At 38.6% G+C, this 12,618-nt stretch overlaps 1 protein-coding gene across 1 annotated transcript in view; it reads right to left on the bottom strand.

The window, feature by feature from the left end:
• Positions 1-205: 205 nt before the first annotated feature.
• LOC108232540 (matrix metalloproteinase-17) overlaps positions 206-12,618 on the bottom strand; it is an 89,444-nt gene continuing 77,031 nt past the window's right edge. Inside the window, exons 8-10 of the mRNA XM_017410418.2 lie at positions 12,021-12,173; positions 11,651-11,908; positions 206-3,625 (exon numbers count right to left, since the gene is read on the bottom strand). Coding sequence (XP_017265907.1) covers positions 3,300-3,625; positions 11,651-11,908; positions 12,021-12,173 — 737 coding nt within the window. The 3' untranslated portion in view covers positions 206-3,299. The remainder of the gene's footprint in view (positions 3,626-11,650; positions 11,909-12,020; positions 12,174-12,618) is intronic.

Genomic DNA, 12,618 nt, shown 5'->3' with positions numbered 1-12,618 from the left:
AATAAGCATATTTAAAAACACCAATGAGATGGACATCAGCTCCCAGTTGGTGTCCGCAGGCTTTTACATTACCTTCATCCATCTTCAAGCATGAGTTGCTTTTCAGTAGCACTAAAATAATTACACACTCAGCCACAGGACAGAGTACTCAAAGCAGTCTCCCTCAGCACACACTCCTGCGACCAAAATTAGTCAGCAAATCGTTCAGATTCTTCATTTCTTTATTTTTTTCTACAAAAATATTTTACATTAGAAAACACAGCTTGAAATATACACAGTCCACTTGGTTTGCAACAACCATTGAACATTTCGACTCAAATATATCTGTATCTATATTTAAAGTGTAGGTAAATATATCAGCAACAATAATAAATCTGTTGGCTGCCGTGTGAGGTCTGTGATGGATGTCACAACGAGGAGCTGGAACCGATGTGGGCAAATGCTCCACAAGATGTCATCCCATCAAAGCAATACGAACTCACAATATATTCATATTTATTCCAAAAATAAAAAAAATAATAAACTAAAATAAAAAAAAAATAAAACAATGAACCAAAGCGACCTCTGGGATTGGCTGGGAGTGCTTTATGTGACAAATGCAGAACTGGGAGTTCATTTAAAGGACTTAAAGCAACAACAATGGCGCTGAGCAACAGCAGGAGCCTTGGATTTCTTTCTAACATTCATTCGTCGTGTTTTGCGCACCCCCAGAGTAAGGTTTCCGCCGCTCACACTTCACAAGTCTAAATATCATTCATCTACCTGTCGACGTGCCATTCACGCGTCTTTCTGTCGAGATCCCATAAGGCCGTTCACCTGTAAACCTAACCATCCATCTACAATACATCCCAAGGCGCCTTACGCTCGTCTGCAAAGACAGCTGCCGCGGTGTCAGTCAGCTGTCGAACTACGGTAACTCAGGGTGTCACTCTTCACCCTGGATTCACTCTATATTTGGCTCGATACCAATCCTGTTTCTCCCTTTGGGATTGGTTGACCCAAATTTCAACTGTGGTCATAACTGATGTTTACTGCAGCCTGCCTGAAACTCAGCAGAACCACCTGACTGCTGAGAAATATTGGGAGGCAGTTTGCTTGCTAGTCTCTGCTTGAAGCCTCAGAATGACATTTTGGTAAATATGCCTCTTCTTGCCGAGTGTAGGATGAGAAAAAGTTTTCCATAACTCAGACGCAATATTTCTGAAGCTATCCCTGGATTCTCCAGTTTGAGACCTTGTAAGACCATTTAAAATGTGTTGTTTTAACACTTTACAGTTTGTTAAATGAACAAGATAATGCCATAAGTAATGTGTTTTAAAGGACAGAGACTGTTTGAATATTGGTACGGGCTGATAAAGCAATACCTGAGCACTGAGATTTTAACACGAGGAGTTCAATTTAACAGCAATTTAAGAGTATTCACATTCGAGTTGATTGGCTGTAATTAGACAGTTATCTCATGAATCTTTTCATGGACAAATGAGGGCGATTCCTACAGTGTGGAGTTCTGTCGTATTTGTATTTGAAAGTCCCTGCTGTGAACCCACAAGTAGTCAAAGAAGCTTCTGAAGCAAATAAAGAAGGTACAAAACAAATCAAATCTACCAAACTGGAACATTAATTAGGGCTAAATTGACAGTTTTGTAAGTTTTGAGGAGGAAATTAAACTATAATGATAAAGTCGGGTTCAGTAAGATTTTATAAAAAGGCCTAGAAATCAACAACAAACATAAAGACATGGATTCAACAAACTTCTTCACAATATTTAGGCAAGGCTATGAACAATGTTAAGGAGGTTGACATGCCATGATCCCCCTCCCTTTAAAAAAATATAAATAAATAAAAGAAAAAGAATGACTGTGAGTTTGAATAAACAGATGCAAACCAAACGCAACCTGTTCAAAAATCTCAGTTTGCAAAAATAAATCAAATATATCACAAGAATGAAAACAACAGAGTTTGGAGAAGAGAAATGACTCAAAATCTAAAGTGAACCATAACAGCATACGAGCCTTTTAGTGGCACCAGGTCACTTGTGTTTATTGCTGATGTGACATTAATTCGAAGCAGCGGCGAGGGGTTAAAGGTCGCTCTGCTCAGATTTACCTAAATGTGGTGCTGTGCACACCAGAATGGAGTTTTGTGAAAGCCCAATTTTTATTTTATTTTTTAATAATTTCAGCCTTGAATCGACACAAAAATAGAGTTGAGGAGCCAAAGTGAAAAAAAATCTTGAAACGTCACCCCGTAGGCAGCCAAAACACAACATTTTAAAAACAATGACGTCAAACTCATGACCCCGAGCACCTCGTGGTCTTCTTGTATTGTTTACAGTTTGTACCCAGCATGCAAGCTCCATGTGCATGCCCCATGCCTTGTTTCCTGTTTTTTCTGTGTATTTGTGTCAGTGTTATGGCGCCGCACACAGGCCTGGCATGGTTACTACAGCACTTGGGGTCGTTTTCAGTGTTTTTATGTGGCTGAAGAAACTTGTAGAAATAGTGTTGTGTGTTTGTTTGAGGATATTATTTTTTTTACAAATAAGAGACTGCATTCCAGTTTGGGCAAGATCTGAAACAAAGTTGACTGAATGGTGCTTCACAGTATAACTATAACAACAATACCAACAAATAAAATCAAGGATTTGTTTTTAGAGGTGAGACATATGGCAGAGTAATGAATCAGTCATCTGATTACAGCTTAAAAAAAGATACTTGACCAAGTTTTAAATATAAATAGCTGTGTTAAATTCTGCATTTAAACCAACAAAAGTAAACAAATTGTAGTTTTTAGATCTTCTTTTTAATTTGGATGTGAATACTCTTAAATTTAAGCTGTGAGTTTGAATAAGAAACACATATTCATATAACTGTATACGTTCCAGGGATAACAGCTACAATGCGTTCCTGTCCAAATGTTTCCAGATGAAATGTATGCGTGAACAGCTTCGTTCAGTTAGGCCTACTAGCAAAAAGGAGGCAGTTCAGCCGTAAAAAGGTATAACATGTGGTTCTGTGCAACTCAAGTTTGTTAAAAACTAAAAACGGCTGTAGCAATGTTGCTGTCAGAAGACTGATCCCTAAAGGTTCACCTTATCGACAGAAGGAGAATAATTTGTAGAATCTGACCTGCAAGGCTTTTTTAAATGACCATAAATGGCATGTGAAATAAATAACGCCTTAGTTTAAAAAGATAAACAAAACAAAAAAAATGTATTCATATGAACAAATTCTTCCAGTTTGTTTTGGCTGAGCATCAAGTGGCCCTTCATTAGCGAGTCTTTCCCCCACGCTTCAGCATCATAGCGGTTCAGAGCAGAGGGTCAGTAGCAGCGTCCAGAGGGGGGGCAGCAGCCAGACAGGAGACGGGGGGAGGCGGGAGGCCAAAGGCGAGGCGGTGTCGGAGGTGCAGGAGCACACCTCGTATCCGTTCTCGGCGTGGTCCGGGTGGCGGTGCACGTTGACTCTCGTCTCCGTGCTTTTAGCTTCCGTGTCCGGAGCGTCCGACTGCATCTCGGTGCAGAGCAGCCAGTCCTTGGCAATGAGGCGGGGGTATCCCGCCTCCACCTCCATGTCACTTCCCGGCACTCGCCAGTACTCCTTCCCCTTGAAGAAGTAGGACGAGCCTTCAGAGACAGAGGTTTGAGAGAAGACACGTCATTAGGATTACATTGTGTTTTGAGGATGAGTAAAACAACGCAAAGGAACATGAGACAAACCCAGCACAACCCCACAGCAGATGGTGGAAACTTTTTTTTTTCTTTGCTCCACAGTGCTGACAAGAAGCAAAGCAACACTTTCCATATTAAAACTCCAGCAGGAAGGAATTTTTAAATAATGTTGTTAGTGAGATTCACAAAAAAAGGTGAGGGGAAGAAAATGACCCCAAAATGAGAGTTTACAAGGAGGCCAACATTAAAAGCAGATTTTGAGCCTAGAATTGCCAAAAAAAATAACAAAAAATCACAAAAGTAATGAGTGGAAAATGGTCATTATCCCAAGGAGGAAATGTGCTTGTTAGCTCAGTGTACATAATGAGCTATTAGCATGAGGGATCTGGTTAGAGACCTGGATTTTTTGAAGGCGGGGAGGTTTTGCATTGAATCTACAGGAATAAAATCCTATAAGATATCTCATGTGTGTGTGTGCATGTTTAGGGCTTTCTAATGAATACTGCTAATGAAGTCGGTCTCTGTTTGACATGTGTTTAGGATTCCAGTAAGGGACTCGGTGACAGCTGAAAGAGGAACGGACTAATTGGCTTGAGCTGAAATTGAACTTCTTTGTTATGCTTATAATTACCTGGCCTCACAGAGTTCCTCTTCATCAACAATACCAATTAAATCCAATATCGACAAAGTTTGGTAAGAATGAGCCTAGGCCTGCTAGAAACTGTCATCGTGAGGTTTTGATGTATTGTTGCCAATCTAGCAATCTTTGCAGGCTTTTTACCAGGGCTGCTTGGATACAGAAAAACAGTAAATTGCCTTGATCGTGAACTTTCACTTCAAATAATTGACAATGTAGTTATTCAAATGTAAGCTTTCCTATACAATAATAGAGACAAATAAATAAAACAAGCAATGTTGTGTACTTTCAATATATTGCAGGACTCGATGAAATCCCTCCCTCCTCTGCACCCAATTTTTCTCAATTCCACAACTTATAATGTAACAATATATATTTTTTTTAACTTAAAAATTGTTTTATCATGTGGTGAACTCATAAAGTCTCAATTACTCTTTGGGAAAATATAAAAAATTTCATGGATGTTACAAATTTCAAGAAAAATACAGCAAAAGGTGTTTCAGTTCAGCAGAACCTTCAGTGTTTCAGAGAAGGTGTTTAAAAGAGAGCGGCGGCAGCAGGAAGTAAAGCTGCAGCTCTTTCAGGAGGCAGAACAAAATGAGAGCATGCTCCTAAAGCAGAAAATAGCTAAATGTTTTTAATATCACCCGTTTTTTTTTTTTTTTTTTTTTGTCAAGTTTCCTGGTTTTGTGATCATTTGTGGCAAAAATCAAAACGGAAACTACGCAGCTCGAGCTTTTATTCGGCTCATTCGCTGCCAACAGGTGTACACATGTGTGGATTTCTTTTCATTCTTCTATAAATTTAGCTTATTCCTAAACACATCCCAGAGCTTGGAGAAGAGCCTGTGAAGGCAATGAAAACTGGAGATGAAAACAAGCTTCCACTCCTTTGACTGGGAGTTGCTGCAGGGAATCAAAAGAACTTCGCCTTCTTCTCCTGAGAGTTTCCTGAATTTAAGACTGAGTGCCTCTTGTAAAATAACTGTTTTTTTATGTTTTTTTCAAGCCAGCCTCAACAACTACATGTATTTAATGAAAGCCTCATCAGCCCGATTGACCAAACTCTTTTGTGCTGGCCTTTCTTCCTCTCTACCTCCACAGATTCAGCTTTGTTCCGAACAGAGAAGAAAGACTTCAGCTGATTGCAACACAAAGCAGCAAATCAGTCCAAACAATCCTTCTGCACAAACCACTGCCGTATACAAATGACCTCTGCCTTTGACTGGTGTCTGAGCAACCTCCGCCTCAAGTTTTACATCCAAAAAGTATCCCACACACAACAAAAAGCAAGTAAAACATGAGGGGAAAAAAAGGAGAACAACTGCCACACACCTATAACAGATCACAAGATATGATTAGAATAATTATGTTAAAATAAATATACTTGTCTTATATTCTGCGTCTTCTTTGCCTCGTAAGGAAACAATGCATGTACTCTACAATCTGACCCACATTAATTGTTTAGCAACAGTGAGCAACCTTTCTCCAGCAACCAGAGACTCCGAGGGTCCTGTTGATTTCACAACCACGCAGATACAATATTTATATAGTGCAGCTCTTTGGCACTAATGATCACATGTTTATATCACTTTAACTAGTTATGCTATAAATTTTAGCTCACAGATTTATTTGTGATCAATTTATTTCACATCATCTGTCTTTATATCCTCTGCAGACACAGTCTGGATGCTGTCATTAACCTCATTTATGCGTCTCTTTAAAACTCTTTTACTAGTTCTGTAAAATTGCACCAAGTTCCTTGAGCTGCGTAGTTAGCAGATCATCTTGTTTTCACTCATTTTCTACTGAATTTGATAAATTTACCCCACCCCCTCCACCCCAAACAAACAAACAAAAAAACTCAGTGTACTGATGCTTCAGGCTGGGAAATTTTGACTCCGAACATCAATACCAGAATCACAGCAGGTGATTCAGAATTCCATCCAAGCTCCGCCAGATTCTTACTTGCTGATGTATTCACAGTCAAGGCCTTCGGTTTGTTACGACAACTGATAATCCACACATCCCTGACTTCTATACAACTATTTATCACAATAGTCTTCATTTTCACATTTTATAAAAGCCGTATTGCACCATTACAACCCATCATAAACTGCTGGTACAAACTGATAAATCCTGGATTGTATTATTTGTCAAAATGATTTTAAACTGATATTTCTTAGGCTCAATATGGAATGGGGATCCTTTTAAAATTAGTTTTTATTTATTTATTTACCAATGTGATACTGACTTAAAAAACCCCACTAAGGATATGACATAAGCATCACTTATTTCTACTTTATTATGCTTTTTTAATCATTAAGTCCAATTTTATTATTGTTTTCACATCTTTTTTATTAGACAATGCTATGAAATCACTTCAGGTGAGCCAACAAGGCAATAAATTAGCTTTTTAAACTCAAAAGTTCAAGAAAAATTAAATTAATTAGGCTCTAGTTAAAAATTTTTATTTACAATTTATGCAATTAAAACACCAAATATAAAAAGTTTCAAAGTAAACTCTCAGATGAATCCAGCTGGAGTCAATTTGTGCAGCAGTTCCATAAACACCATATATGAAAACCTCCTGAGGAAAACCGGGAATATTGTTTTGTTCTGAACGGAACAGTTTCGATTATTGCAGTTTATTTTTTACAAATTATTAACATCTCATCATAATGGGTAATGCCAAGCAAATGTCATACATAATTACATGTGGCTCCCTCCCACGCGCGCACACACACACATTGTATGTGTGTGTACAGAAGGAGGAATACGAAGAGAATGTTTTACAGGTGCAGATGCACACACTCTGTAAACATTACTGACACGGCAGACTGAAGCGTGACGGGCTCCAGTAACGATCACATTACCTCACCTCCTCCTGTAAAGCTCGCCACTTTTACAGAAGCAGCGGGAGCGTATAGGAACGGGGGCTAGAAATTTATGGGGAGGAGAAACAGACACACACACACACACGACACTAACACACAAATAAACTGTCACACATTCAGGGTGACGCCTCCAACACACAGTCAGGATGCATAAACTTCAAAGTGATGCATTCCGAACGGCTAATCAGCAACGTTTTCTTTAATTGTTGGGTCAATTTATACGGCAACTAAAAACTAACTAGAAGCACTCGGAGAGCGCAAACCTCCGCCAAGGCCATAGGGTCAATAAAAATTGTAGGATCCAAAATTGAATCACTTGTTTTTTTGCGACAGTCCCAACATTTCCTGAAAATGTCATCAAAATCTGTTCATTAGTTTTGAGGTAATCTTGCTAACACACAGACAGATGGACAGACAAACCAGCCAACATCGAAAACAACCTCCTAGGCGGAGGTAATTATTGCCACCGCCAGAGTCAACCTGATTCAAGATGGCCGCCAGAGCCAACTGACCTTAAAAAACACAAAAATGCCTGTAAGTCAGTCAAATTTACAGATACTTGTTAAAGATCTGTTGCAGTAGTAGCTGAAACTAATCCACAATCTGAGTACTAATAGATTATGCACGATCTTTGTTTAAAAGAATTGCCATAAACTACTTGCAGTCAATTTTGTCTGTTAGCAAAATATCTCACGACCCACTAGATGGTTTTTAATGAAACTTTGAGGAAATATTCACCTGATGAACATCTACAACTGACTGACTTTTGGAGCCAACACAATACAGGATGGCCTAATCTTAAAATACTCAAAAATGGCTATAATTCATTCAGTTTTACACATATTGTTCTAAAATTTGGTGTAGTAGTAGCTGAGAGTCATTCACAATACATTCCCTGAGCATCACATCTTATAGTATCCCATGAGATTGCACATATTTTCAAGGTTTGACCACAATGGCAACATAAGATGGTCTAAGTCTAAAACTCTGACATGTAAGATGGTGGGTGATACACATTCCTTCAAGGTATGCTAGACCTTTAATTAAATATTGTAATGAAAGTCTGATGGGATACTTGTATAGCTACAGCTCTGGATGCATTGCTCATTATTTCCTAATGTCTACCAAACCTCATACACTTCCTCGGCAAAAAGAAGGACCACTTCTGACTCAATAAATAAAAGGTCACAGATGGCAGATTGATGCTTGAAAGGGGCCATCAGTTGTTGGTAATGACCTTTCCTAGAAACAATCAACTACTTTGTCTGTAGTTGATCATATATCATAAAAACTTTAAACCAATTTGAGGTAATTATAGTGGAAAACAATGCATATGTCATCCATCTGGCTGTGAGACTTCCTCCATGATTTTTTTTTTTTTTTTTTACAATTTCAGAAACAATTATCATACTCTGGAACCAGCTTAATTGTACACAAACAGAAGGCAGCACCTGTGATGCCACCGTGAAACATTTTTCATGCTCAACAGCTCAGTGACAGCAGATGAGTGCAGAAAACAACAGAGTCTTGGCTGTGGCCAGCAGTGAGCCGTAAAACTGCGGGCTGCAGTCTGAGTGATGATGGCGTTCACACACCGGAGTCTCTGTGAGCAAACACGGGCTGATAAAATGCCCCTTGAAAACTAGCTAACACAGCAAAATGAGGATAAAAAAAATTAAAACAGCTGTGGTTTAAAGGCTGTTATATGCCGGCTTTGTACATTTAAATGCAAAAAAAAAGGATCATCCTTTTACTTAGAATTAAACGACAGCATAAAAAAAAAAGTCTGCGCTGCGTGAGAAGTTTTGTATGTTGAGCTCTATCAGCAAAACGCAGTTACTTCTTCAAACTCCCATAATGCTGTGCACCCAAGGTAGAATTCCCCCGAAAAGCAGGTGATTTATGTGTCCTGCGCCTTTTGGCCGCTGGGTAAAGCATTATCACATCTGACCCAAAGTTTTGACAAATGCCACTGGACTGACAGAGCCGACAGCACTCTGACGTTCACAACAAACAGTAATGAGATCATTATTATTAAATTAGACAGTAAAAGTCTGGGAAGTGAAAAAAAAAAAAGCGTAGAAATATCCAGATAATTAGTTTAGTAAAACTGAAGGGAACTGCTGTGTGTTTGGTTGAGAAACAGCAGCCTGGAAAGTGAAGTTGTTCAACCCATTAAAACAGTCAGTCCCGGTAGAATTTGCAATTAAAGTTAGGTTGGTAGGAAGGCACACTTTAACATAAGCAAATTAATAGAACTTGTTCAGAGCATGAATATGTGGATGAGGATGTAACCATAAAACAGTCAGGAGATTGTAGTTTATATGGTGTATTAACTTGTATTTGTGGGAAAAAGGCTGTGATTGTGATGAGTTGATGGCTGTAGAGAAATATTTAAAGCTGATCTAAGAACTGTGAGCAGCTTGTTAAATACATTATTATCTAAAAGGAGTGAAACCAACTGGCTTTTGTATTGCTTCAGTGCCACACAAAGAAGACGAGCTCTACTTTCATGTGAGAGCGGCGACGGATGGATCTATAAACCCAGATCAGCACGGACTGATCTGTGTGAAGAGGTTAAGGCGACTGAAATGTTCTCTGTTTGGCCTCCTTGATTAGATCGGAGAACTTGTCACCTCACATTAACAGTGTTTCCCAAATATGTGCTCCCGGTGAGCCCACTGAGCTCAAAAGACCAGCTTGTGTATTCATAACAGCCGACATGACTCTACCGTGTTTATGATGTAAAGGTCAAACACTTGGCGGTAAACTGACCAAGTGTCTGTAATTGTAAAAAGTTTGGGGTCTTTAAACTTGAGCAGCTAGCTTTTAAAAGGTCTCTGGGCACGACGGAAGGCAGGACATTTCATTTCCCAAGACCGCGACGCGCTTTGTTGTTTTATTTGTTTTGTTGTGTGGCGACAGATCATCCTTTCCGAGAGCTTATGCAGCCTTTTGAGCTGGAGAGTCCGGATGTTTGCTGTGCATGCTGACCTACGCTTGCATGATGAACTACTGAAGAAAACGGATATTTGTCAAGAGTAGTGAAATTAGTTTCTTGATTAAAAACATCCTCCAAAACATTGTTCAACATTAAAGGCCTAGCATTCCATGAAGGAATGCATATCGCCCACGGCCTTCATGTCAGGAGTTGTAGCTGCTTTGCTCAAACATCATAAATGACATTATGCCTCTTATGCAATACTGCATGATGCAATAGTCATAGTATGTTTTATGAATGACTCTCATCTACTACTACACCAACTTTTAGTTCAATATCTGTAAAACCAACTTAGACATGGACATTTTTGTGTGTTTTTTAAGGTCAGTTGGCTGTGGTAGCCATCTTAAATTGGATTGACTCCAGTCAGTTTTAGACGTACATCCAATGAATAATTTCTGCAACTTTCATTAAAATTTCTCCAGTGATTTATGATTTAGTTTGGTACTAAATGCACAAAAATATTATCATCTGCCATAGCCTTTGGCAGCAGGCGATAATAGCAAAGAATCTGCCTGATTTGGGATTATTTTTAAGAACATGATCTGCAATCAAGTTCTAAAGCAAAAATATCTACCTCCATCAAAATCCAGTTTTGTATTAGACATATTGTTTTTGACACCAAGTCAAGCTTACTTACAATTCCTCCAAAGTTTTATTTTGTTTAATAGTTCCCTCAGAAACCACAACAAGGTCTATAAACCTGTCTTCGGATTTTGGTTTGTTTTCCAGCTTGTGTTATTTATGTGGGTTTTTTTTTCCCCTCACTCAAGAACAAAACAGGTTGTGATTTATGGTCATGTTAAAGAAATGAATCAAGGCTTTTCAGTTCTAAAGCTTAAGTCATCGGGACACAATAAAAAAAAAAAAAACAGGCCTTAAAATTCAGGATTAACATCGATTGGCAACAAATTACACATCATTTGTGTAATGAATGATGAATCATTATGCATGAAAATATAAAAACAAAGCAAAAATTAAAAACATAATCTGCTGAGCTCACCTTTTCTGCTGGAATTCAAGATGGCAACTAGCTGCTGCTAATTAAATGCACTTGTTAACTGAGCATCAAGTAAGTTTGAGCACTTTTAAAAAAGAGAAGCTTATGCTGCGGTTTGGAGTAACTGCAAAAAGATCAAAAGTACGTTTTACACTGAGTATCCCAGTTAGCAAGTAAAATGTGAAAGTTCATGATAGTACAGTTATAAAAAAAATACTAAACAAGTGTAATTTTTTTAGAAAGACTCTCTTTCTCTTTAAAATAAACTCAGGAGCAACATTTAGGTTTTACAAACCAGTGGTCAACAAGTGGTCTTTATTTAGCCCCTGTCTTGCTCCAGACACATTTTTGGTTGAAATGCCTTTGAGTCACATTAGACAAAAACAAAACACAGAAAACAGTCAAACAAAAACTTTGTCCTGTCGATAAGGTTTGTTGCTTCTTACCATCGGACCACCTCATGGCATCGTCCAGATGAACCGGCAGCCCCTTCCAAAGCATGCTCTCTTTAGGGTAGCCCAGGTCCATTCGTCGGAAGTGGTCGTCATAGCGCCAGAAGTGGTTATCCTTAAAGAAGTAGGTCTTGTCATTGTGTAACCAAACAAAAGCTGCATCCACTCCTTCCACTGGTAGGCCAAAGTCACTGATTGGACGAGGGTAACCCTCCTCTACGTTATTGTCTTTAAATATCCAGTACTTCTGACCTGACGGTTGGATAAAAAAAAAAAATATATATTTTTTTTAATAAATGAAGTCAAGCTCACACATATTCAAACACAAAATAAGAAAATCTTTCAATCTAGTGGAGTTTTTCACCTTTGAAAAACACTATTTTGTGATCGCCTGGCCTCTCATACACAGCGTCCACACTGTCCAGGTTGGGTGGAAGGCCCCTCCAGAAACGATGGATCTGAGCAGGACGAAGAGACACCAGGTGCTTTTCTCGTGTTAGTCTCCAAAAGTACTTCCCTAAAAGAAGAAAGAAGCTGATTGTAAAGAGATTCAGAGAAAATCGAGAAAACAAATGTAGGAAAAAATACATAACACAATTACAGAGTATTATTAACATAGCATGGCTGATTTTAGTTTATTGACCCAAGTGATGGATAATTCTTCCAGATAAATTTAAAGATAGATTAAAATAGTTTGGTAGATATAGTAGGCTCCCATATGGCAATTGCTTTGACAGAGGAAAAATAGGGTTAGATAAGATAATTTCGGCCTGGATCAATAACAGTATCGTCCCATTAGACTGATCCATTTATAAAGTAATATGCAGGATTAATCGAATGCAGTAACTTGAACCAGAGGTGTTGGCAACACTCCAGAACATGAGTGAGGAAGATTTAGACAGGAGAGAAGTAGCCTAATGAGCTTAGGGGAGTCTGAAGGGAGTGAGGTCAGTGACTTTTGT

The sequence above is a fragment of the Kryptolebias marmoratus genome, linkage group LG14 (assembly GCF_001649575.2).
Source record: "Kryptolebias marmoratus isolate JLee-2015 linkage group LG14, ASM164957v2, whole genome shotgun sequence".
Classification (NCBI taxonomy): Eukaryota; Metazoa; Chordata; class Actinopteri; order Cyprinodontiformes; family Rivulidae; genus Kryptolebias; species Kryptolebias marmoratus.
Note: the sequence above shows the minus strand (reverse complement) of the source record. Positions and strands in the feature narration are given on the sequence as shown.